This window comes from Salvelinus namaycush, chromosome 9 (genome assembly GCF_016432855.1).
Source record: "Salvelinus namaycush isolate Seneca chromosome 9, SaNama_1.0, whole genome shotgun sequence".
NCBI classification, from domain to species: domain Eukaryota; kingdom Metazoa; phylum Chordata; class Actinopteri; order Salmoniformes; family Salmonidae; genus Salvelinus; species Salvelinus namaycush.
The window spans coordinates 17,007,356-17,034,303 of NC_052315.1; the positions used below are offsets into that span (position 1 = coordinate 17,007,356).

Sequence of the window (26,948 nt, forward strand, 5' to 3'; positions counted from 1 at the left end):
AAATTAATTCAATTGTCTAATTTGTCATGAATGTTATGGGCCAATTAACCAGTCATTCTCTCAGTATTTGTGAATGGACATGCCATGTCTCCCATAATAGTAGTTGAAGGTTGTGGCGGTGTGAATCACTATGCCTATGACCCTGAAAAACATAATCATTCATCTAGTTATGATGGTCAGGTTATTTCAACACCTGGAGAAAAAGAAAACAAGGGCTACCTCCCCGAAGATGGGGAACACTATATTTCTGTCTGTGGTAAATGCAGTTACAGTGGAGAGCCTCTGTCCACACTGTGGGTTGTGGGGTCATGGTTGATATGTCCTGGCTCTGGCTGGAGTACGCTTTCAGCTGAGGATGCGTAAGACAATCTGTCATGCTATTTAATTTGAAAAGACGTGAACATTAACACTCAATCAACTCAACTGAAAGTGATTTAGTCTTAATTGACTAAAATGATGATTGTCCTGAGACTAACTCCAGACTGCATACACACATAAACACTCCAGACAGCACACACACTGATATCAACAACTTCTTTCACAGAAGTGCTGGCAGGTCAAACAACGTGAGGCTCTTGTTCCTTGAGAATGGGTCTTGAGGAGTGGTACATATCAAAATCCAATCTCTGAATTGTATGGCACCCTCAGTGTGTGACATCTTGATTAACTGAGGAAGAAAATATCTGTTTTAGTTTTGGATTGGAGCTGCTAAACATGTTTGGGTCAGTCAAACAGAGTGTTCTATGGCGTAAGCCTCGTACAGAGAGAGAATGGAAGCCAGGCGACCTCCTTCTCACACAGTAGGGGTTGGAAGAGGACAGGGGAACAGAGCGAAGAGGCCACTAAAGTAACCTATTTTTGTCTCAGTGGCTGTTGGAGAAGGCAGCTTGGCTTTCCGTCACTGTGTGTACATGCAGAGCAGCAGAAGGAGAATGGTCTGATGTCACCCCACATAGTTTTGTCTTTGTTGGCACAATTGATCCAAGACCATCTTCTTTGTCTAAAGTTCGAGGGGGAAAATGGTCACAGACTGCACTAAATAGGCCTCTGGGAATTAAAAAAGAGCATGAATTGTCTATTTTATCATGAATGTTTTTTTGTAATTCTAAGTCAAAGAGATGAGCTACTACATGGGGTGTACAGGTCCATTGTGGCATTATGTTTTGATAATGACTGCATGTATATTTAATATGGCATTGGGGAGATTGGGTCCCCATTAACTGGTTTGTGTATGGTAAAACTTTTTTTACTCCAATCACCCATGTATACTGCACATTGTAAAATGACAATATGTCATATATAGGGCTAGGTAGAATTAATAATTTCTGATGGAAAATAATTTAGCATTTAGATTTTTCTGAGACTTTCTACAGATATTAACATTATTTATCCTAATGTAATTGAATATGCGCAAGGGATAACATTTAATTATTTTAATTTCAGTGATATTTTTTAGACTATTACAATATGAAGGAAATCAATTCCTTCACACAAAATGTATATTGTTGCAGCATTTGATTTAAAAGGAAACTCAAAATGTCTTTTCTGCCAGACTAACAGAGAACAGCTGTTTTGAAAAAGTTGCAGACTCACCACAGACTTGTCAATTCATCCAACTTACTGTGAATTTTCCAAAGTATTTTCAATGTATTACTGCACCTATAAAGCTGTCTTTTTGTCATAGACGGTAATAGCACCATCGGACAATACTTAAAAGAATATTATATCTTTTTTTTTACTGTTGTGTTATGGGATTCTATGATAAACTCTCACTATCATCATTGTTGTTTTGCTAATTATGCCCTAATACCGTTGAAGACGGAAGTTGACATACACTTAGGTTGGAGTCATTAAAATTAATTTTCAACCACTCCACAATTTTTTTTTTAACAAACTATAGTTTTGGCAAGTCGGTTAGGACATCTACTTTGTGCACGACACAAGTCATTTTTACAACAATTGTTTACAGACAGATTATTTCACTGTATCACAATTCCAGTGGGTCAGAAGTGTACATACACTAAGTTGACTGTGCCTTTAAACAGCTTGGAAAATTCCAGAAAATGATGTCATGTCTTTAGAAGCTTCTGATAGGCTATTTGACATAATTTGAGTCAATTGGAGGTGTACATATGGATGTATTTCAAGGTCTACCTTCAAACTCAGTGCCTCTTTGCTTGACATCATGGGAAAATCACAAGAAATCAACCAAAACCTCAGAAAAAAACTGTAGACCTCCACAAGTCTGGTTCATCCTTGGGAGCAATTTCCAAACGCCTGAAGGTACCACGTTCATCTGTACAAACAATAGTACGCAAGTATAAACATCATGGGACCACACAGCCGTCACACGGCTCAGGAAGGAGACGCGTTCTGTCTCCTAGAGATGAACGTACTTTGGTGCAAAAAGTGCAAATCAATCCCAGAACAACAGCAAAGGACCTTGTGAAGATGCTGGAGGAAACAGGTACAAAAGTATCTATATCCACAGTAAAACGAGTCCTATATCGACATAACCTGAAAGGCCGCTCAGCAAGGAAGAAGCCACTGCTCCAAAACCGCCATAAAAAAGCCAGACTACGGTTTGCAACTGCACATGGGGACAAAGATCGTACTTTTTGGAGAAATGTCCTCTGGTCTGATGAAACAAAAATAGAACTGTTTGGCCATCGCTATGTTTGGAGGAAGCACGGGGGTGGCAGCATCATGTTGTGGGGGTACTTTGCTGCAGGAGGGACTGGTGCACTCACAAAATAGATGGCATCATGAGGGAGGAAACTATGTGAATATATTGAAGCAACATCTCAAGACATCAGTCAGGAAGTTAAAGCTTGGTCACTAAATGGTCTTCCACATGGACAATGACCCCAAGCATACTTCCAAAGTTGTGGCAAAATAGCTTAAGGACAACAAAGTCAAGGTATTGGAGTGGCCATCACAAGCCCTGACCTCAATCCTATAGAAAATCTTTGGGCAGAACTGAAAAAGCGTGTGCGAGCAAGGAGGCCTACAAACCTGACTCAGTTACACCAGCTCTGTCAGGAGGAACGGGCCAAAATTCACCCAACTTATTGTAGGAAGCTTGTGGAAGGCTACCCGAAATGTTTCACCCAAGTTAAACAATTTAAAGGCAATGCTACCAAATACTAATTGAGTGTATGTAAACTGGGAATGTGATGAAAGAAATTAAAGCTGATATAAATCATTCTCTCTACTATTATTCTGACATTTCACATTCTTAAAATAAAGTGGTTATCCTAACTGACCTAAGACAGGGAATTTTTACTACGATTAAATGTCAGGAATTGTGAAAAACTGAGTTTAAATGTATTTGGCTAAGGTGTATGTAAACTTCCGACTTCAACTGTAAATAGGCTGTTCATTTTTTCCTAATTTACCTGCAGTTGTCTTGTTTTTATGTTTTATGTTGTTGTCTTTAGCTCTTAACTCTTGTCAGATATTTTTGGGGCCTAACGCCCAACAGAGAAACAGGGTTAGCTTGCACATTAAAAGATATGTTAAGAAATGTTTGTTCATCATGTGGTACTGGGACCAAGAATAAGCCAAAGTTTAGATATTGTTTAAAAAATTCACTAGAAACTTGAGAAGTTCATTTTAGATTTATATCTGAAAATATACAGGACACTTTTTAATTCTCTGTATAACAATCAATTTGTTATGTGTTCTAGTTCTCCTACTGTTTACTTTGATTTTGTCTGAAATGTTGATGTCCATGTTCTGGAAAAATGTAATATCTACTTAAAAAATAAACAAATATAGTTTGATATAATTTTTGTCTTCTGGCTCCGTTATCCTACCTACTCTATAAATCCACTGACTGTGAATATCGATCTACTGTAATCTTTTAATGTAAACGGTTGACACTACAGTACGGTTTCTGAAGTAGTATAATACAGCAATGTAGCAGCAGGCTTACTATAGTATAGAGGATAGGATAGAGATGGGATCTAACACACAGTGAATAGTAGCCTCCCTCCCACACCCTCATATCCCCTGATCCCTGGCTGGTGGCATGGTGCCAGCCCGTTAGAATGATGAGGCTCCAATCAATCAGTCTCCCGGGGGGGGCGGGGGGCGGGGGGGCTACAGGGACCGCTGCTCCCTAATTGCCCCTGGGCGCTGCCGCTGCAGCACATGTTCACAGTGGGCTGGTCCTGCCGCACTCGCCTCCCCATCGTGTGAACCACACTCCCTGTCAGATGGGAGCCCGGGAGAACCTCTCATCGAGGCCATCTGGGGCCAAAAAAGAGTGAACACAACAGTGTGGGGAATGTTGGAAAAAAACTACATTTTGCTATGAAGGTTCTTTTTGGATCTCTGTGTGTTATAAATTTCAACTACCTGGTGTTTTTTATAGAGGTAATTTAATGACTCACGTCCTTTGACTGATTCTAAGCAAAACTTTGTTGGAGAAAGTGTTAGGATTTGGCAATCAAATGAACAAGTAAGCCAAAAGATTAATCTTCAGAAGTAGTGTGGTTATAGGGGATTCTTAATAACACAGGATTTACTTTGATGGCAACAAGTAGTAGTCTCTCTCATCATTAAAGAATAGCTCACTGCACACATGCTGTTAAATTGTTCTTGGAGATCCTATCTATCCAGTGTTCTCAAACAAACAACACCGTGTGGATGAGAAAACTGCACTGTAAAACAATTTTTTCTCTTGCCGTGGGAGGACATCCTAATCATGAGGGGATAGAGTGGGGTGGGGGTGGAGGGGGCAGAGGGAACAAGAGAGAGAGAGTGTAAGCAAGAGAGAGAAAGAAAGGGAGAGACAAGAGTGTGAGTGTGGAAGCAAGGAGAAACAGAGAGAGAGCATGGAAGTGAGAGAGAGAGAGAGAGAGAGAGAGAGAGAGAGAGAGAGAGAGAGAGAGAGAGAGAGAGAGAGAGAGAAGGGTTGTAGTGAGGGTGGGATGGCTGCTCATCAGGGTTAATGATGTAGAAAATCTCCCAATTAGAGCCTTTTCCTGAGGACCAGGATGAGTTCAGAGCGGGGTTCTCTGACAGCTCAGGGATTAGTGGCCAGGCCGGGACTGAGTAGACACTGACTGCTGGACATCTTGGCACGGCACAGCTGGGGCCAGGGTGGGCATGCGTGGAGCTGGAGTGAGTGGCACAAAGAAAAGCATGGGAAAAGAGCAGCAGATCAACGTAGAAGCTTTTGTTGTGCAAAATCCAACCATCTCCTCCAATGTCGTTCACATTTTGAATCCGAGCCCAACACAGTTTAGGCCTTCCGTGTGTCTGTGATTTATAGTCAACATGCTGCGTTGTCCTCACACGAGTGTTGGGAACACTTCTAGAACTGACCCCCTGCAATTCATTTAAAAAAAAATACAGTATACGGTACCAGTCAAAAGTTTGGACACACCTACTCATTCAAGGGTTTTTCTTTATTTTTACTATTTTCTACATTGTAGAATAATAGTGAAGACATCAAAACTATGAAATAACACATATGGAATCATGTAGTAACCAAAACAGTGTTAAACAAATAAAAATATAATTTAGCCATCCTTTGCCTTAATGACAACTTTGTACACTCTTGGCATTTTCTCAACCAGCTTCACCTGGAATGCTTTTGGGGCAGTCTTGAAGGAGTTCCCACATATGCTGAGCACTTGTTGGCTGCTTTTCCTTCACTCTGCAGTCCAACTCATCCCAAACCATCTCAATTGGGTTGAGGTCGGGTGATTCTAAAGGCCAGGTCATCTGATGCAGCATCCATCACTCTCCTTCTTGGTCAAATAGCGCTTACACAGCCTGGAGGTGTGTTGGGTCATTGTCCTGTTTAAAAACAAATGATAGTCCCACTAAGCGCAAACCAAATGGGATGGCGTATCACTGCAGAATGCTGTGGTAACCATGCTGGTTAAGTGTGCCTTGAATTCTAAATAAATCACAGACTGTGTCACCAGCAAAGCACCCCCACACCATCACACCTCCTCCTCCATGCTTCACGGTGAAAACCACACATGCAGAGATCATCCGTTCACCTACTCTGCGTCTGACAAAGACACAGTGGTTGGAACCAAAAATCTCCAATTTGGACTCCAGACCAAAGGACAGATTTCCACCGGTCTAATGTCCATTGCTCATGTTTCTTGGCCCAAGCAAGTCTTCTTCTTATTGGTTTCCTTTAGTAGTGGTTTCTTTGCAGCAATTCTACCATGAAGGCCTGATTCACGCAGTCTCCTCTGAACAGTTGATGTTGAGATGTTTCTGTTACTTGAACTCTGTGAAGCATTTATTTGGGCTGCAATTTGTGAGGCTGGTTACTCTAATGAACTTATCCTCTGCAGCAGAGGTAACTCTTCTTTTCCTGTGGCGGTCCTCATGTGAGCCAGTTTCATCGTAGAGCTTGATGGCTTTTGCGACTGCACTTGAAGAAACTTTCAAAGTTCTTGAAATATTCAGTATTGACTGACCTTCATGTCTTAAAGTAATGATGGACTGTCGTTTCTCTTTGCTTATTTGAGCTGTTTCTGACATAATATGGACTTGGTCTTTTACCAAATAGGGCTATCTTCTGTATACCACCCCTACCTTGTCACAACACAACTGATTAGCTCAAACGCAGTAAGGAAAGAAATTCCACAAATTAACTTTTAACAAGGCACATCTGTTAATTGAAAAGCATTCCAGGTGACTACCTCATGAAGCTGGTTGAGAGAATGCCAAGAGAGTGCAAAGCTGTCACCAAGGCAAAGGGTGGCTACTTTGAAGAATCTCAAATATTAAATACACTGCTCAAAAAAATAAAGGGAACACTTAAACAACACAATGTAACTCCAAGTCAATCACACTTCTGTGAAATCAAACTGTCCACTTAGGAAGCAACACTGATTGACAATAAATTTCACATGCTGTTGTGCAAATGGAATAGACAAAAGGTGGAAATTATAGGCAATTAGCAAGACACCCCCAATAAAGGAGTGGTTCTGCAGGTGGTGACCACAGACCACTTCTCAGTTCCTATGCTTCCTGGCTGATGTTTTGGTCACTTTTGAATGCTGGCGGTGCTTTCACTCTAGTGGTAGCATGAGACGGAGTCTACAACCCACACAAGTGGCTCAGGTAGTGCAGCTCATCCAGGATGGCACATCAATGCGAGCTGTGGCAAGAAGGTTTGCTGTGTCTGTCAGCGTAGTGTCCAGAGCATGGAGGCGCTACCAGGAGACAGGCCAGTACATCAGGAGACGTGGAGGAGGCCGTAGGAGGGCAACAACCCAGCAGCAGGACCGCTACCTCCGCCTTTGTGCAAAGAGGAGCACTGCCAGAGCCCTGCAAAATGACCTCCAGCAGGCCACAAATGTGCATGTGTCAGCATATGGTCTCACAAGGGGTCTGAGGATCTCATCTCGGTACCTAATGGCAGTCAGGCTACCTCTGGCGAGCACATGGAGGGCTGTGCGGCCCCACAAAGAAATGCCACCCCACACCATGACTGACCCACCGCCAAACCGGTCATGCTGGAGCATGTTGCAGGCAGCAGAACGTTCTCCACGGCGTCTCCATACTCTGTCACGTCTGTCACATGTGCTCATGTGCTCAGTGTGAACCTGCTTTCATCTGTGAAGAGCACAGGGCGCCAGTGGCGAATTTGCCAATCTTGGTGTTCTCTGGCAAATGCCAAAATTCCTGCACGGTGTTGGGCTGTAAGCACAACCCCCACCTGTGGACGTCGGGCCCTCATACCACCCTCATGGAGTCTGTTTCTGACCGTTTGAGCAGACACATGCACATTTGTGGCCTGCTGGAGGTCATTTTGCAGGGCTCTGGCAGTGCTCCTCTTTGCACAAAGGCGGAGGTAGCGGTCCTGCTGCTGGGTTGTTGCCCTCCTACGGCCTCCTCCACGTCTCCTGATGTACTGGCCTATCTCCTGGTAGCGCCTCCATGCTCTGGACACTACGCTGACAGACACAGCAAACCTTCTTGCCACAGCTCGCATTGATGTGCCATCCTGGATGAGCTGCACTACCTGAGCCACTTGTGTGGGTTGTAGACTCCGTCTCATGCTACCACTAGAGTGAAAGCACTGCCAGCATTCAAAAGTGACCAAAACACCAGCCAGGAAGCATAGGAACTGAGAAGTGGTCTGTGGTCACCACCTGCAGAACCACTCCTTTATTGAGGGTGTCTTGCTAATTGCCTATAATTTCCACCTGTTGTCTATTCCATTTGCACAACAGCATGTGAAATTTATTGTCAATCAGTGTTGCTTCCTAAGTGGACAGTTTGATTTCACAGAAGTGTGATTGACTTGGAGTTACATTGTGTTGTTTACGTGTTCCCTTTATTTTTTTGAGCAGTGTATATTTTGGTTACTACATGATTCCATGTGTATTATTTCATCGTTTGGATGTCTTCACTATTATTCTACAATGTAGAAAATAGTAAAAATAAAGAAAAACCCTTGAATGAGTAAGTGTGCAAACCTTTGACTGGTACTGTGTATACATATATATCGCATCATTATTAGTCTTTTCTCACATGATGCTTCTGTCTTTTGCCCAAGGATACAGTTTTCCGATCTGTAATCTTTTTTGTGTTGCGGATCCCCTCTTCGTTGAACCTTGTTATCTCCGTATCTTATGCTCTGTAAACACAAAAGACAACATTTCTCAAAATGTCATCGTTACAGCAATGGAATAAAGATGGGAAACCCGAAGGTGGCTGACCGGCAAGATTAGTGGAGCGCACCAAAAAAAACAAGGCTTACTCCATGAATCACTCACTCACTTGTTACTACTCACAGACCTATTGTATTCATTAAGAACAATTAAGTCTCTAACGACTAAATAATTGCATAATATATTATTTTGTTCCTTACTCCATTGCCTCTAAAGGGCCCAGGGCTGGAGTTAACAGGCTGATTGGGAGGACGCGTTCCTCAGTGGGGATAATAAGGGAAAGGAGCGGAAATAATTGGGTTTGATTAAGGGAGCTATTCAATGGGACACAGCTTTTTCGCATGACATAATTGTAAGTCAGTGTGAGAGAGGGGGCTGTGAGCGGAGGATATGTTGGCTGGTGCCAGTGTTTGTTGTTGTCCCCCCCCCCCCCCCCCCACACACACACACTTGTAGAGAAATATGGTGTGTACACTATATATATAAAAGTATTTGGACACCCCTTCAAATTAGTGGATTCGGCTATTTCAGACACACCTGTTGCTTACAGGTGTATCAAATCGAGCACACAGCCATGCAATCTCCACAGACAAATATTGGCAGTAGAATGGCCTTACTGAAGAGCTCAGTGACTTTAAACTTGGCACCGTCATAGGATGCCACCTTTCCAACACGTTAGTTCATCAAATTTCTGCCCTGCTAGGGACATTTTGGGGAAGGCCCTTTCCTGTTTCAGCATGACAATGCCCCCGTGCACAATGCGAGGTCCATACAGAAACTCCATATTAATGCCCATCATTTTGGAATGAGATGTTCGATGAGCAGGTGTCCACATACTTTTGGTATTGTAGTGTATCTTGTTGTAAACCTTCATAGGCTCTCATTCACCAGAAAGCACACATTGGGATAAGCTGTTGCAAGGGCCTGCTATACATTCGGTGTGAGATTGTCACTTCTGCTCTGCTATTTTAGAACAATTATTATAATGCACGTGAAACACCTCCCGATAACCCCAGATTGTTTCAAATGTAGATCGCACATGCATGTGCGCACACACAAACACACACACACACCGTAATGCACTGTGCAGGAACTGTTCAGGAAAACACACCTGATATTATTGGTCTGCTCATTGTGTTTGTATAATCTGGTTGCACTATAATCTATCATGGGGGAGGAGAGACAGACAAGCTATTCAGTCGACACTATAGTAAATCCAAAAATATAATCCACATGCATTCTCCTCACCCCACAACTAGATTATGAAAGACCTCATCCTCAAAATATTGGTTTTCCATTTTATATCCACTTGAATTAACATTTGTGAACTATGGCAAATGGCAAGGGTATTTGCTCTGGCCACTAGACTGGACAGCGTGTTAAAGAGATTACTAGCGCAGCCTATGGTTGGCATATGGAAAACATCTCCTTATATTCAACTAATTTGCTGAGATTATTAATATCAATGTATGGTTTATCACTCACTAGTCTATTCAGATTCAGAAAACTTTATTGTCCTCAGAGAGGCAATTCATCTTGCAGCAGTCATAAAACATAACACATCTAAAAAATGTAAATAGCAACGGATATTTACAAGCAAATAGGAAGGGTAACTTCAGTTTCATAGTGCAAGTGCTAAGAGCACATTTTTTGTTAAATTGAAGAATTGCATTTGGAATAAAAGAGTACTTGGCCCTATTTAAAAAAAAAAAACTTAGGTAGTCTGTACCTATGGCCAGAGGGAAGGAGCTGGAATTCAGGGTGGAGTGGATGGTAAGAGTCAACCACTATTTTATTTGCCTTATGGAGGGCCCTGCCCAGGGAGAGAGATGGCAGTTCTTGCCCAACTATTTTTCTGTGCAGCCTTGACATTCCCAAACCAGCAGGTCAAGCAGTAGGACAGAATGCTCTCAATAAATGATTCATAAAAGAGAATCATGATGGTTAGATCAAAATTTAAAAAGTGCAGTGTCCGTAGGAAATACAGTCTCTGCTGGCCTTTCTTAAAAATAGCATCAGTAAAATGATCCCAGGACAGCTTTTGTATTTGTACTCCTTCACTATTTCAATGGGCTCACCTTTTATCAGTGATGGTGTTTTTATTTAACCCTTATTTTACAAGGTAAGTTGACTGAGAAAATGTTCATTTACAGCAACGACATGGGGAATAGTTGAATGAGCCAATTGTAAACTGAGGATGATTAGGTGACCATGATGGTACAAGGGCCAGATTGGGAATTTAGCCAGGACACCAGGGTTAACACCCATACTCTTACAATAAGTGCCATGGGATCCTTAATGAACACAGAGAGTCAGGACATCTGTTTAACATCCCACCCAAAAGACAGCACCCTACACTGGCCCCAATCACTGCTCTGGGGAATTGTGATATTATTTTTTAGACCAGAGGAAATAGTGCCTCCTACTGGCCCTCCAACACAACTTCCAGCAGCATCTGGCCTCCCATCTAGCAACCAACCAGGACTAACCCTGCTTAGCTTCAGAAGCAAGCCAGGAGGGGGATGCAGGGTGGTATGCTGCTGACTGTGTGTATGCTTGTGTTCCTTCGATTGTAAATCACCGTGTCCTTTGTTTTTTTATGTATTTCATTTTAAATGGAAGGACTCACACCAGACAGTAAAATCTTTCAGAGCCGGTCCGTCCTCCGTCTCATCCCCTTTGAGAAGACTGACCAAAGCAGTATCGTCGGCATATTTGATCAGGTGACGCCCTGGGAAACGACTCCGGCAGCTGTCTGTATACAGTATGTATAGTACTGGTGAAAGAACACTGCCCTGTGGGGTTCCAACTGAAGTAGTGCGCACCTCAGCGAGTGTGTTGCCAACTCGTACCTGCTGAGACCTATAAGTTAGGAAGTTGGTGGTCCATGTGATAAGCATAGCATCAAGTCCGAAGTCTCCTTTCAGTCTGTCCGCGAGGACCAACGGATTGATTGTGTTAAATGCCGAGGAGAAATCTGCGAACCTGATACGCACATGGGTTTTACTGCCCTCCAAATGCATGTACACCAGATGTAAGAGCGAGAGGATGGCATCATCTGTCCCTCTCTCTGACCGGTATGCAAATTGGAGGGGGTCAAGAAGGTGTCTGGTGGTGTTGATTAAGAGAGAGGTAAGAGCGATAGGTCTGTAATCATTTGATGCAGATGGATGAGAGGTTTTTGGTACAGGTACAACAATAGCTTTTTTACATAGAGATGGAATTTCCAATGTATCCAGGGACCGCTGAAAGACAGAGCAGAAGACACCACTCAGCTGAGTGGAACAGTGTTTCAAGACAAGACCACTTATGTCTATATACACAAATATACTCATTGTACATGTAATCAAAGGACAGTGTGTTAGACGAGTTAGAGAGTTTCTTATGAATGTTTAGGGGAACAAACATGTGTGACTGCTTCCTTATGTAGGCAGTGCAAAAAAAGAATGTAAAAGTAAACTGGAGTCATCATAGTTTTGGGAGGGTGAAAACAATTGATCATCATAACAATTTTTTGTTGTTGTTGCTAAACATCCTGTGTATCTTGTCAGTCCTACAAGTGCTTGATACGCCACTGGGGGGGCGTTGTAGCTGCTTTATTCCAGTGGCGCCCTGAAGTCATCGAAGTACTTCCGGTGCCGGAATGTCTCTACATTTTGGAATGCTGCTGTATTTCCCTTGAACCACATAGCTAGATAACATTTTTACAAATTAATCTGTGTGTCTTTGTGGTTCAGTGGACTCGCTGTTACTTTATTGAAGACAAACATGGATATTCCTACAGCTCCTGAGGGTTTGTATCTTTAATAATTTTGAGTAACTAGCAATGCCAATGTGCTAGCTAACTTAGCATGCAGTGCAATGAAGCTACGCAGCTAACTTAGCTAGTTTATCCAAAGCTACTCAGGCACATAGTTGTCGTTACTAAGCTAGAATGCTATGTTTTTTATTAGCTTTTTGATCAGCTAATTAATATAGTTCCCTAACCTAAGTATAAATATCTGGACTGTTCTGACTGATACGCCTAGCTACTGCTAGCTATAACGTTAGTCGCGCATGCGTCGATAATGTCCCTTTTGCTTGACTACTTTTCTCCCTTACACAGTTACCTTGTGCAGTACATAACTGGGGGTAATTCTGCTTTGACATTTAGTTAGCTAACGTAACAATAAGAGAGCCCTATGTACAGTATGTATGGTGTATCAGAAATATTTGTGTGACTCACCATACAAATGTCCGTATTGTTTTCCTCCACAGACCAAGAGCTGAAAAATGTCATTGACAAACTGGCCCAGTTTGTGGCTCGAAATGGCCCGGAGTTTGAGAAGATGACAATGGAGAAACAGAAGGACAATTCCAAATTCTCTTTTCTGTTTGGAGGGGACTTCTTCGCCTATTACCGGTGCAAGCTTGCAATGGAACAACACCAGCGTATGTAGCACATATAGCTATCCATTCAAATACTCTTATCTTAGATTCAAATCAAACTTTATTTGCCACATGTGCCGAATACAACAAGTGTAGACTTTACCGTGAAATTCTTATTTACAAGCCTTTAACCAACAGTGCAGTTCAAGAAGAAGAAAATATTTACCAAGTAGGCTAAAATAAAAAGTAACACAATAACAATAACGAGGCTATATACAGGGGACACCTGTACCGAGTCAGTGTGCAGGGGTACAGGCTAGTTGAGATAATCTGTACATGTAGGTGGGGGCGAAGTGACTGCATAGGTAACAAACAAAAAGTCTTTAGTCCATTTTGCAGCAGGTTTTGGAGCACAACCACCACCACGTGCAGATGTTGTTGCTTAACTTGTGACATCTGCTCACATCTTTCTAGTCATTGCAGGAAGAAGACCAGCATGTATTTCTGTCAAATTAGATATAGGGTTGTTACTATACTTGTATCACGATACTAGGAAGTGGGCTAAGGAAGGAAACACAACATGAAGCAGACTTGTTTCTTATGAGGGGGAAAAAACAGCCGTATGTTGTCAACCAGGCACATTTGTTTATTTAGCAAGCTATAGCACCCAATATATTATACAATTAGGTTATTTTTATTTTTAACTAGGCAAGTCAGTTAAGAACAAGTTCTTATTTACAAAGATGGCATAACCCGGACGACGCTGGGTCATTTGTGCGCTGCCTTATGGGACTCCCAATCACGGCCGGTTGTGATACAGCCTGGAATCGAACCAGGGTCTGTAGTGACACCTCTAGGACTGAGATGCAGTGTCTTAAATCGCTGCGCCACTCGGAAGCCTGAAAAAGTTATAAAGGATCATAGAGTAAAGTCTGCTTCACAGCGTCTATGTTCTTTTTGCCAAGTAAAAGTACGAATCTACGATACAAGATATCTTGATACTAGTATTGTGACAACACCATGCAGCACCCATACCTCCTGCAGCTATGGACAACACTATTTAAATGTGTGGCTGTTTGTTTGCCAGCTGTATTATGATGTGTGGCTGTTTGTTTGCCAGCTGTATTGTAATGTGTGCTTCTCTCCACATAGATCCTACTACCCACGAGTATGAGGAGTATAAGTTGGAAGGTATTTACTGGATAGAAAAGTGCAATTCTAGTACCAACCTGCACATTTTGCATCAGCAGTGATTTGAAGGCTTTGTTTTTGTATTGCGTTTAATGTGTTGATATTTTTCAATCATGACGATTTTGAGATGGGGGGGTACCCTTACTGCTGGTGTTCATCTAAAAATACTTATATTTTAGTCGTTGTCTAAACATTATAGTTTTGATGTTTCAACCACAATTCAAGTTTGGACTTTGCGATGCCTATGTATGTCAGTATTTAGAGAAAGTTCTTGTTCTTGATATTCTTGATGCTTTTTGAGATAATGCTGATTTATTTAGTTTTTGTCTGTTGCTTGTGATTGTTTCAATGCTGCTGCAAAGTTTGACTTAATTATCAACACTCCTGTTTTTTATTTCAGTTTTGGAGGTGCTGCAAAATGCTTTATATGTTTTTCAATATCAACTCCTTTGAAGTATAAAGGAATTTAGTTAAATGAAGATGAGAACATTCCTTGACGTTGCATGAAGATAGTTGCATGTAAAAATTGTATTGTTCTGGTACTGGATTAGCTTTTCCAGAATTTTATTCAATTGTGAATTTCCTTTTTTTAGGTCACTTAGGCAACTGCCTGTGCAAATGACAAAAAGTATCACTACTACAATGTTCCTTATCATGCTTTGTTCTTTAATCGCTTAGATGTTTTTACCTTGTTTTGCAGATCTTTATAATCCACCTGGTACGGAAGTCCTAGACGTCCCTCCACCAATCGCCATCCTGGCCCCGCCCCCCGTCGCCCCTGCCACGCCATCTCTAGATGAGCTCATCCAGCAGAGCCAATGGAACCTGCAGCAGCAAGAACAGCAGCTGCTCACTCTCAGACAGGTACGGGTCACCTTACCCCAGGGTCGGTCAGTCTTCTAGACCATAATTAGTTGAATCGGTTGTGTTAGTGCGGGGCTGGAGAAAAAGCCTGCACACACTGGCCCTCCATGGTGCAGACTGACCAACGTTACCATATCTTATATTCTCTGGTCATAAAATGTATGAGACCGAGTACATGAAGTTTCAAAGCAAATACATTTGACAGCTGTTGTTTTTCCTAATGTCCAAAATGAACTGGTTGTCGTTTGATTCCAGGAGCAAGTGACTGCAGCCATAGCTCTGGCCATGGAGCAGCAGACCCAGAAGCTGCTGGCAGAGACTCAGCAGGACGTATCTGAATTTGACAACCTGCTGCAGCCCATCATTGACACCTGCACTAAAGACGCCATCTCGGTAGGTTCATGGCACCAGGTTAACACAACATGAGAAGGGTCTAGTATGTTTAGTCAGTGGTATGTTTCTCTCTGGTTCCTCCCAGGCTGGTAAGAACTGGATGTTCAACAACGCCAAGGGCCCACTGCACTGTGAGCTGATGTGCTCACACCTCCGGAACCGCATCACAGCCGACACAGCTCACTTCGAACTCCGCCTACACCTCATCTATCTCACCAATGATGTCCTCCATCACTGGTAAAAGCATGGTGGAAATGAGGCTTTGTTTTTATCCTCAGAATGCACTTTTTTCATATATGAGTGGCAATCTATGTGCATTTTAAACTGATAAAAAAAACATACTTGCTTGTTATCGATAATGTTAGTAATTATAATGTCACGCATTGTATTCATGGTTAATTACATGATACTTGTATTGTGTACCACCAGTCAGAGGAAGCAGCAGAGGGACCTGCTAGCAGCGCTGCAGAAGGTGGTGGTGCCCATCTACTGCACCAGCTTCTTAGCTGTAGAGGAGGACAAGCAGCAGAAGATCACACGTGTCAGTGGGCTGCCTGTTCAATGTAATGTAGACATTGCTCAATATAGATGTTACCTGTGGTTGAATGACACCCTCTATTTTCTGTTTTTCTCACAGCTTCTACAACTCTGGGAAAAGAATGGCTACTTCGACGAGGTGACGATCCAGCAGTTACAGAGTCCAGCTGTGGGCCTGGGCCAGTATCAGGTGAGGACTGAGGCTAGTGGCCTAGTAAAGTGAAATACTGCAAGTTGGCTGACAGTTTGGACTAAAGTCAACCACATATATGTGTACTGCCCCATGCCACACAAGAAGGTCCATCAAAATAGAATACATTTACAGCGTATGGTTTTTATTTATTTTATTCACTCCAGCCAGGCCATTCACCACTAGTGTTTTCTGCAGCACTAACAATGCCATCTTCCTGCTCATCTCTCTCTCCCAGGCCTCTCTGATCACAGAGTACGCTGCGGTGGTGCAGCCCATTCAGTTGGCCTTCCAGCAGCAGATCCAGACCCTGAAGATGCAGCATGAGGAGTTTGTGGCCAACCTGGCGGTTCAGCAGCAGCAGACTGCAGCAGCAGTGAGCCAGCTAGCTGCAGCAGAGCCTGACATTAAGGCAGTCACCACTCAGCCTGGTGAGAGGGTAGAGAGAGAAGAACATACTCGTACACACATGCATAAACACACATTCTCATGCATGCACACACACAGTGGTGGTAAAAGTAAACATACCTTGATAGAAAATGACTCAAAAGTGAAAGTCACCCAGTTAAATTCTACTTGCGTAAAACTTTGGTTTTAAATATACTTAAGTATCAAAAGTATAAAATAGTCCTTATATCAAGCAAACCAGATGGCACAATTCTTGTTTTTAAAAATTTATGGTTAGCCAGGGGCACACTCCAACACTCAGACATCATTTACAAATACAGCATATGTCTTTAGTGAATCTGCCAGATCAGAGGCAGTGAGGAGGACCAAGGATGTTCTCTTGATAAGTGTGTGAATTGGACCATTTCCCTGTGCTTCTAAGCATTCAGAATGTAGTGCGTACTTTTGGGTGTCAAGGAAAATGTATGTAGTAAAAAGTACGTTATTTTTTTTAGGAGTGTAGTAAAGTAAAAGTTGTCAAAAATAGTATAAATAGTAAAGTACAGATACTCAAAAAAACTACTTAAGTAGTACTTGAAATTATTTTTACTTAAGTAATTTACACCACTTCTCTCACACAAACACACACCAGGCCCTTCATTATGTTGAGGGTATTGTTAGCAAAACAGCACCGTAGAGAAGATGGTGACAGATTTGATTGACTTTTAGGCTGTCTCTCTTGTGTACACACAGACCCAAGCACTTCAGGATTTTGTTTACATGTTGATTATGGGTAGATTATCTGTAGCCATATTTACCCTTTAACCAAATATCCTTCTCAGTCTTGTGGTGTCAAAGGCATTTCACTGTACTTGTGCATGTGACAAAACTTAAAACCACAGGAGAGGTGAAGTCGTCCATGTCTGGCCCTCCTGGTGATTATGACGGCGCCCAGTCCAGATCGGACCCCGGTGCCAACAACAGTGGCCACGCTGATAACTCCTCCTCTAAACCCTGGTTCGACCCACAACACATGTCTGGAGGCTGGAACCCCAATCAGCCAGTAAGCTGCTCTCCTAATGTGTTTGTGTGCAGTGTGTGACTTTTCCATTATTATGTAAAACTATATGGAATATTCTGTGTGGATATACTTACAGGTTTACTGTTGTCGTAGAGTTGAACAGAATGACTGATGTTCCTATCTATTGAATCAGTCCCATGCTAACAAACTTGAGTTGATGAGTGAGTGGTGGTGAAGGTACAGTAACATGGAAGATGAGACTCTGTCTAAACACCTTTTTTATTTTTGTCCCCTCTCAGCCTCCGTTCGACCCCACCCAGGCACCCCCGCCGTGCCCCCCCTGGAACAGCCACGAGGGCATCTGGAACGAGCAGAGGGGGGACCCCAGCTGGAGCGGAGGCCCTCCAAGGGGGGAGGGGGGTCCCTGGAGCGGAGGGGGAGGACAGAATGAGCCACCTCCCAACTGGAGCGGTCAGTATGACCAGCCCCCCTGGAGCAACCAGGGACCTGACCAGCCCCCCTGGGGACAGAGAGAGCCCCCCTTTCCCCGCATGCAGAGGCCCCCCCACTTCAGAGGGCCCTTCACGCCCCACCAGCCAGGGCCCCCTCCCTTTAACCAGCCGCCCCCGCCTCCCCACAACTTCGGCCGTTTCCCGCCGCGCTACATGCAGGATGACTTTCCACCCAGGCACCATTTTGAAAGGCCGCCCTACCCTCCACACCGCTTTGACTACCCACAGGGAGACTTCCCTGGAGGTAAGAATCCAGGACAGGTCCCACCATGGGAGCTCAATATTCACTGTTTTTTCTATGACTATTGTATATGAGCACCTCTCTGGTTTAGTTCCCTGACCACCATCACATAGCGATTTACATCGGTAACTGACATCAGTAACTTACGTCGATTTACATCAGTAGCTTAAAGTACTGGCTGCAACATGTAATTTAACTGAGTATCTCCCCATGCCCCTGCGTGTTGACCAAGACATGGGCCCTCCGCACCACCACCCTAGCCAGAGGATCCCTCCTCCGGGTATGGGGGGAGGAGAGCACCCTCCCTGGGGGGGTAACCAGCACCCAGACTTCGGCCCCCCATCCCACGGCTTCAATGGCCAGTCCCCCCACATGAGACAGCGTCAGGCCCCGGCTCACGCCAACCAGGATGACCCCAGCCTGGTCCCCAACGTTCCCTACTTCGACCTGCCCGCCGGACTCATGGCCCCTCTAGTCAAAGTGAGTAGAAAGGGATGAAGATGTCTATTGCTTTTCAAGGATAAATTGTTTTCACAGCTCACTATGGAGATGCATATATTTCTTGACCACAGTGGTCTAAACAGTTGTGTTCTCTACCTGTTTATGTGCATTAGCTGGAAGACCATGACTACAAAGCACTGGATCCTAAAGACATCCGTCTGCCTCCCCCAATGCCCCCCAGTGAACGCCTGCTAGCTGCTGTGGAGGCCTTCTACAGCCCCCCCTCCCACGACGGACCCAGGAACAGGTAAAACGCAAACATTTTCACTTCATGTGATCAATGCAATATGTGCTCTATTGATTGCAATGTGTTTGTCAGTGAGGGCTGGGAACAGAACGGCCTGTATGAGTTCTTCAGAGCCAAGATGAGAGCCAGGAGGCGAAAGGGCCAGGAGAAACACAACAGGTGAGACCGTCTGCCTGCTGACCAGCCTTATGTCTCACACACAGACAAACGTATCTGTAGTATAAGGAGACTTTGGGTGTCTATTAACATAAAATAAATGTGCCTTTTAAAATCAGCAGGTAAATACAAATGCTTTGTAAGTCTGTCTGTCTTTTTTCCCATCTGTGTCACTGGCGGCTGCCGATGGGAGGACGGCTCAAAATAATGGCTGGAGAAGGGCGTGAATAGAATGGTATCAAACCCATCGAAAACCATGTGTTTGTGTTCGATACCATACCATTTATTCCGTTCCAGCCATTATTATTGGCCCGTCCTCCCCAATTAAGGTGCCACTGGCCGCTTGTGGTAAGTGTAAAAACTGTATGAGAGGTGAGTATGTTAACAATGTGGGTTCTCTGTCTCTCCCAGTGCACACGGTAGTCGTTCACACAGCCGTTCTCGTAGTCAGGGTCGCTCCTCGTCTGAATCCAGCTCAAGATCCTCCAAGTCCTCCCGCTCCTCCTCCCGATCTCGCTCCTACTCCCGATCTCGCTCCAGGTACGCACAGATAGGATTCTTCCTGATTTTAACAGGAATTCCTGACCTCTGAAATTCAGATTTTGTTAGATGATAGTTGATGTCTAATTGCACCACCAACATGACAGACAGTTAAGGAGACATTGATACTTATGACTTTTTGTCTTTCACCTCCACAGGAGCAGGAGCCGATCCAGGTCGTCCCGCAGTCGCTCTCGTTCTAGGTCTCGCTCCAGATCTCGCTCTCCTGACAAGAGACGGCAAGAGAGGCCTGCCCCCGCCCCCACCTCTGCCCACGCCTCTGCCCCCGCTCCCCAGAAGTCCCGTAGCCCCTCTCCTCCGTAAGTCCCTCATCTCAGCATGCACTGTATTCTGCTGTCCACACATTCTATTGCTTGCATATCTGTGTATATAATAGGGCTAGCTTTTTTGGGAAGGTACAGACCAAATAGTAACTGCGCCATTGAGATAATCGAGGCCGTCACATCGAAAAGTTAAAGCAGAGCATTGAAGGCTGTAGATCAGGGTTCCCCAACCCTCTCCTCTGGGCCCCACCCAGACATTTCACATTTTTGTTTTAACCCTAAACTGGCACACCTGATTCAGTCAACTATTCATCAAGCCTTTGACTAATTAAGGGTTAAAACAAAAATGTGAAATGTCTGAGGGGGCCCAAGGAGAGTGTTGGGACCCATGCTGTAGATTTAGTCTTTACTGAATGTATTGGTTGTGATCTCCACAGAGCTACGTCTGGTCTGGGCGCAGCCCCCTCGGTCCTGCCTCCAGACAGCAGGCTGGGAGAGGAGAACAAGGGCCATCAGCTGCTCATGAAAATGGGCTGGAGTGGTTCTGGGGGGCTTGGGGCAAAGGAGCAGGGCATCCAGGACCCCATCAAGGGGGGAGAACTCCGGGACAAGTGGGACCAGTATAAAGGAGTGGGGGTGTCTCTGGATGACCCTTATGAGAACTACCGCAGGAACAAGAGCTACAACTTTGTAGCTCGCATGAAAGCAAGGGAGGAAGGTAGGAGTGTTCTTTTTTTTAACTGTTGCAATGAAATCCTGATGTAGTGGATAGGTATATTTTTAGGTGATATGACAAACTAAAATATAACAAAAGGTCTTCTTTATTTCAGTGAATCGGGAACCACAAGAGCCCCCTCCCGCTGAATAATGTGCACCGTAAAGCAAGCAAACCTAACCTAGACCACACCTCTTCAGTCAGTTTTTTGTACAGAATGTTCTTATAGTATGTTTCAATCTATTTGGAAAAATCCTCACATACCAGGTTTTGAATGTTGCTTTTTTGTGATACTCATTCATGTATTTTCTTCTCATGTTCCAGTTTTTGATGACTTGGAAATGGATATAAATAGTATTGTGTTGCTCTTTTGTAAGAAAAATAAAATACGTTTATGGAATTCACCCACTGATGCCATGTCAACTGTAAATGTGAATCAAAATTACCTTCTAACCACATGCTGTAAAGATTTGTTTGAATGAATGCGCTCAGTTTGTCTCCGCTTGAACTTAAATGTACACTGTAAATAACATAAGAGAAAAGAATTGTCCCTTCAGGATCAAGCATCAAAGATGGTCCATTTAATATCAAGGTAAAAAAAAAAATACATGATACCAGTTCTTAAACTTTTTATTGAACAGCATTACAAATGTTTACATGTCCTCATTGATCTGAATATAAAAATGGTACATTCTATTGAACATGACACTCAGTAAATTATCTTGTCATAAGGATGTCCTGATCTGTAGGTCGGTCTCACATGCCCCAACTAATAAATTTTTTTTATTACAAAAATTATCTGGTATAAAATGTTTTAATAGTACCATGTAAAGTGTCCATACATTTCCAGTGCTGAGTGCAGTCCAGGCAGCTCCTGGTTGTCAGATATAGTGATACTCTCTCATTTCCTGAAGAACCTCCTCCAAGGCCTCTTCCATGGTCAGCTGGGGAGACTTGTGACAGCGAATGAACTATAACAAAGATCACACAGTTGAACAAAATCTGAAAATGCCAATCTTTGTCTTGGATTATGACTACAAATGGACAGTGTAAGAAGTGTGAAAACAATTAGGGTCCACAGTTACGCTTGTTTACACTGAGGTCGGAACGCAATCATGGTTACATTAAGACACTGGGCCAGCGCGAGATATGGGTCGGAAAACATCTCGATGCATGGATGGGATATGCCGCTGTACCTCAAATTTTACTTTAATCCACACTGCTCCATTGAAGATTTAAATACTGCTAGTTACTAGTAGCCACAGCAGCTATTATGGAATGGCACATCGCGTTCAACAACAACGGAGCTAATTGGCAGACACCGCCATTCCAAAATTGCTGCCGTGGTTACTGCTAGCTAGCATGAGTACGAAAAGGGAAGTTTTCAGAAAGAAAAAAAATAATCTTCTCGATGTATCAGTGTGAATAAAGGTAACATTTGGAGTACAGAGGTATATCACATTCCTGCATGTTTTCTGACCCATATCTCGCGCCGGCTCCACGGTGTATTAATGCAAGGTTTCCTGAACTTGGTACTGAGGCCCCCCCTGGGTGCACATTTGTTTTTTTCCCTAGCACTACACAGCTGATTAAAATAACCAACTCCTTAAGCTTTGATTATTTGAATCAGCTGTGTAGTGCTAGGGCAAAAAACTAAATGTGCAACCAGGGGGGGCCCCAGGACCGAGTTTGGGAAACCCTGTCTTAATGTAAACAAGCGTGAAGGTAGGGTAGATATCTTCAGGCCAAAGCAAATATTTGACAAAGGTTGAGAGGCCCTCATAAGAGGATAAGTGTCAAGGGGGGTGTTTGACTACCAATTATACCTTCAGTACTCTGTAAATGTGTAGGAATGAATTTAGGATTGGGCATTAGAGTAGCCTACCTCCTTGGTGTCCTCCAGAGTGGTGTAGGTGTAGTCTGCAGGGCCCAGGGACTGCAGCAAGGAGGAGTGAAGGTGGCGGCTGGTCTGGACAAAGTGTTTGGTGAGGGCCAGCTGCTGCCTCAGAATGTCGTTAAGGGCAAACACAGCAGGGCTGTATGCACTGAGGGCTTGGGAGGAGGTAGACACAATATAGGTGTGGTCAGTAGGTTGAAGACCTGAGCCTTTCCTGTTTAGATAAGAGATTAGGCTTCAGACATTGTGTTAGCGATGGTGACAATGAGGTGGGTGAAACAGTGTGTTGACTAGCATGAGTCGCACCTGAGGCATTAAAATATATGTTTTAACTTATTTTTTAAATGAGTGAGAATTTGTCACTGAACCGTGGCTGTAAGGACATACCCTCCACAGCCTCTGCACTGATGGTGTGACTTGCAACAGGGGTTGGATCCACGTAGGCCATCCCCACCGCTGGCCCCAGGGCTGCCATACCTACACAGACTGACAGTGTTATGTAAGGAAAGGTATGACAGACAGGTAGCCATTACTACATTACACTGATTAAAATGGCAATATTGTTTTTGCTGTTACAAATATTACTGCAGTTAGTTAGTGGACAAACCGGAGGACCAGGTGTAGGCCAGTCCGTCTGCTTGGGTCTGCACCGCAGCCTCTCTCACACTCCTTCTGCTGGGCGAGCGTCTTTTCCACACACTAGACGGCGTGATAGTGTCAGCCACAGAGTGGGAGCGAGATGATGATCGGGAATAGGAACCCTTGCTGCTTCTGCCACTGAATGAATCAGCGGTTCTACTGTAGTCTGTGTGGGTGACATGACTGTCTCCCTCCGAGACACTGGAGTACTTGTCTTGCTGGGATGTGTCGGAGACGATGTAGTTCCTGACCTCCGACACGCCCTTGTCCCCGTCTCCCAGGTGCTCAGAGATCTCACTCATCCTACTCCTGTCTGTCTCAGTCCTGATCTCACTCTCAAAGTCACTCTCATAGTCCTCCCTGGGCTCCTCTGATGGGATCTGCTCCTCACCAGATACTTCCTCGATAAATGATCTAGGGGCAGGGTCCTTGTGTTTGACCGCTTTGGTTTCTTTCTGGAAAACAAAACCTCATCTGAAATGAAAAACATTTTCCAGAAAGAATGGTACCACTGGCTGCCATTATTACCAACCTTTTTATTTTTTTTGTTCTCAGACATTCCAAGCGTGATGACCGGTGCCAGGTCGTCCAGTGACATAATGTTAAGCTTGAATTCTGCAGAGAAAACATAACTTAATGAATCAATTGAATTTAGTAAATTATATTAAAGTGCTCTGCATCACTGTTTAGCCTTCACACTCAAAATAATATAGAAAAACACTACTCATTTCTATATTTCTTTTCACTACAACTCAGACTACAGATATTTAACGCATGACATCTTACCATCAGAGACCCCACTTTTCTCACTGATGGCATCGTCAGAGGGCAGGTCCTCAGGGTAGAGCTCCATCAGGGAGCCCAAGGCCTCAGGGAAGAGCTCCTCCAGGGAGCGCACCTCGCTGAGGGCTGACAGTGAGGACCGGGAGCGCTTGAGGTGTCTGGCCCGGGGGGAGCCCTGTCTGCCTGGGGAGGGAGTGTTGGGGGGAGAGGGCGATGGAGAGAGGACCACTGAGGCACTGCGGATGGAGAGAGAAGGGCTGTGCTGTGCCAGGGCTCGGCTGGAGAAGCAATTGGGGGACCCGAGTCGTTGAGGAAAGGGTGGGGAGCGGGACAATGCTCTGACTGAGGATGGCCAGTCTGCCAGTGGAGGTGAGGGTGAAACCTTTTGGCTTCTTTTGACGAAGGACTGTGGAATACAATCAAAAGGTGAGATGGTGGTTAGTTTGCACATTGCTGGTACTAAATTGCTATTAATACATAATACCACTCTTAGTAAGGCAGTGAGGTACCTTTCTAGTTGTCTGTGAAGACACTCTTGCTTCTTTGTGCAGGCTATCCTCTGACGACTCAAAAGAGCCTCCCAGGAGCTTCCTCATATCCTCCTCATCACTGTCCAGAGTCACACCTCGACTGGCCACCCTGACTGGAGGAGTAGGGGCTTTGAAACCACCCAATGGCATGAGATCCAGATCCGGGCCTTTCTCCTTGGGAACTACAACAGGTATAGGTGATGCATTTGCTGTCTTCTTCAGGAAGCGTTTTCCCTTCATACTGAGGCCACTGCTGGACTGGTCAGACAGGGTCAGGGGCATCTCCCTCTCTTGGGGGGCTGGTGGTGTACTCCTATTAGACAGCGCTGGTCCATCCCTGGCTTGTTGCCGGTTTCGTATGCGGTTCTCTATGAGGGCCAGTCGGCTCAGGGCCGTGCTCTGTGAGCTCCTCTGGGATGTGGTCACATATTTGGGCTCGACCGGCTGTGTCTGGGTCCTGCTCAGGGCTGGAGGTTGGCTGGTAGCAGGTGGAGGGGCTTTCTTGAGGAACCTGCTCCCCCAACCAGCCCCGACGCTCTCTGGTGGTGGGTCGTCCTCTAAGGATAACGATAGGTCGCTCAGGTCCTGGAATGGGGTTTGTCTGGCTTGTGAGGTGTTTCTCCTATTGGCAATGGTGTCCACATATCCCTGGGGAGAAAATTGCAATAGAAATGCAAAACATTCTGTGAATGCTTTGCACTCACCATTCTTGCAGTTTGGGGTAGCTTAGCTAATGAACAACCATTGGGTGTACGGTATAAAATAAATTAACTTTAACTTACTGGATCTCCATGGGTTTTAACTGTTCCTTTGGCCACATAACGCTCTGGGTTATCCTTTGAGTCAGCAGTGTTTTTGGTTATTCTCCTCTCTGAGAGCTGTGCCTGTGCTCTTTCCAGAGCTGAACTCCTGCCACCACGATTCCACATTCTATCTATTAGCTTGTTAGAAACACATTCAAATGAATGTTAGATTAGCTGTTCAACAATTGGATATTTGCAAAACATCTGCGTTGTCATTTTTTATCATATGAAATAGAAAAATAAATGCAGGAATTAAAAAAAAAAATTAACAACAAAGCAAAGCTATGTTCATCGTAAGTGGTTCTAAGCAGTTAAAAAAAATACAGTGACCTACATTTACACTGGGCTGCTAGCAAGAATATATCTGCTTTGCAGTCGTGTACAAAACAAGCAGCCGAGTGCATACGACATATGTACTTGATTAGATGTGTCCGTTTTGAGATTAATATTGTAGCAACAACATGATTTGGCCATGGATCGATCAGCCACGATCGCTACAATGTATCCAACGTTTCACTGTAAACAGCGTCCCTCGTATCCATGGGACGAATCGCAGTTTACTCACATGACATCATTTAAACGCGTCAGTCTACGGAAAGCTAAAAGGCACGGGGTTTCAGAGGTATGTCATGCAATGTCCATATTTTATTGTTATTTATTGCATTTAGTAAGCCTAGTGGATATGTGTGTCAACATTGGAGGAACGTTTATTTTGCTATGTAACTGTGTGGAAAGGTGCATTTAGACTATAGCATGCACATTTGAATAGTCCACTTGGTTCACAGAATAGGTGAACATGTTTTTCACAATTTTACAAAACTATCCACAACATAAACTAAATTGTTTCCCTCTCGTCCCCTATTATTGCTGCTCTTACAAATTCAGAGAAATTATTGAAAATATGGCCCACTCGGTGTTGAAGAGGTTGCCTCTAACCTCTGGTTCAGAGTCAGATAGTTTTATCCCCCATGTCGTTAAATCTAGGGTTTGGGATTGGGCAATCTGATCCTAGACCCGATGTGTAAACAAAGATGATGGATATACTGATAAGATCCTTCTCTCTCCCCTAACAATGGGAGTTGTTGTCGTCGAAGCGGCATGGTGGGCTGTCTTGCTCCCGCCTATCCTTTCTTTGGATCGGTGGATACATCTAATTATTTTAATACTCTTGAATATTTGATCAGGGTTGTTGACGTCAACCGCCTGTATTGGATGGAAAGATGCTATGCTACTAACCTCATACAATGAATATGCATAGCCATCTCGAGACAACGAATGTTGCCGGATTGTCACGACACTCGCTCATTGACCTCCATACAAAAACTCCTTGCTTGGTGGTCGAAAAAACGTAACCTGTTGGAGGGAGACAGATTTTCCGTCGAGTTGGGCCTCTCTCTTTGCCTCTTCCTCTCTGTGTGTAATCCGAGCACTTCCGAAAAATAACTCGTGGTCTCATTTCATTGGACAGGATCTCATCCAATGAGCCACGGCC

General features: G+C 44.0%; 2 protein-coding genes across 11 annotated transcripts; one reads left to right on the top strand and one right to left on the bottom strand.

Annotated features, from left to right (window-relative positions):
* Nucleotides 1-12,289: 12,289 nt before the first annotated feature.
* On the top strand, nt 12,290-21,602 carry LOC120053759 (calcium homeostasis endoplasmic reticulum protein-like). Of its 7 annotated transcripts, none has more exons than XM_039000992.1 (18): nt 12,290-12,450; nt 12,915-13,088; nt 14,178-14,216; nt 14,917-15,080; nt 15,336-15,473; nt 15,559-15,710; nt 15,903-16,014; nt 16,111-16,200; nt 16,439-16,631; nt 17,490-17,650; nt 17,908-18,364; nt 18,588-18,841; nt 18,976-19,109; nt 19,182-19,268; nt 19,677-19,805; nt 19,964-20,125; nt 20,527-20,807; nt 20,920-21,602. In XM_039000992.1, exons 1-18 carry the CDS (start codon nt 12,426-12,428, stop codon nt 20,955-20,957), a joined length of 2,790 nt encoding a protein of 929 aa, XP_038856920.1. In that variant the 5' UTR covers nt 12,290-12,425; the 3' UTR covers nt 20,958-21,602. The 7 variants fall into 7 exon arrangements, with proteins under 7 accessions (XP_038856920.1, XP_038856921.1, XP_038856916.1 ...); XM_039000993.1 differs by having other exon boundaries at nt 18,594-18,841; XM_039000988.1 differs by having other exon boundaries at nt 15,903-16,200.
* Nucleotides 21,419-26,936, bottom strand: c9h19orf44 (chromosome 9 C19orf44 homolog). Of its 4 annotated transcripts, none has more exons than XM_039000998.1 (9): nt 26,693-26,933; nt 25,436-25,594; nt 24,633-25,301; nt 24,127-24,529; nt 23,873-23,955; nt 23,309-23,795; nt 23,089-23,178; nt 22,690-22,856; nt 21,419-21,775 (listed from the first exon to the last, which is right to left on the bottom strand). In XM_039000998.1, the coding sequence occupies exons 2-9, from the start codon at nt 25,580-25,582 to the stop codon at nt 21,686-21,688; spliced, it is 2,136 nt and encodes a 711-aa protein (XP_038856926.1). In that variant the 5' UTR covers nt 25,583-25,594; nt 26,693-26,933; the 3' UTR covers nt 21,419-21,685. The 4 variants fall into 4 exon arrangements, with proteins under 4 accessions (XP_038856926.1, XP_038856923.1, XP_038856925.1 ...); XM_039000995.1 differs by having other exon boundaries at nt 23,089-23,187; XM_039000997.1 differs by lacking the exon at nt 26,693-26,933 and adding an exon at nt 25,791-26,134 and having other exon boundaries at nt 23,089-23,187.
* Nucleotides 26,937-26,948: the final 12 nt, after the last annotated feature.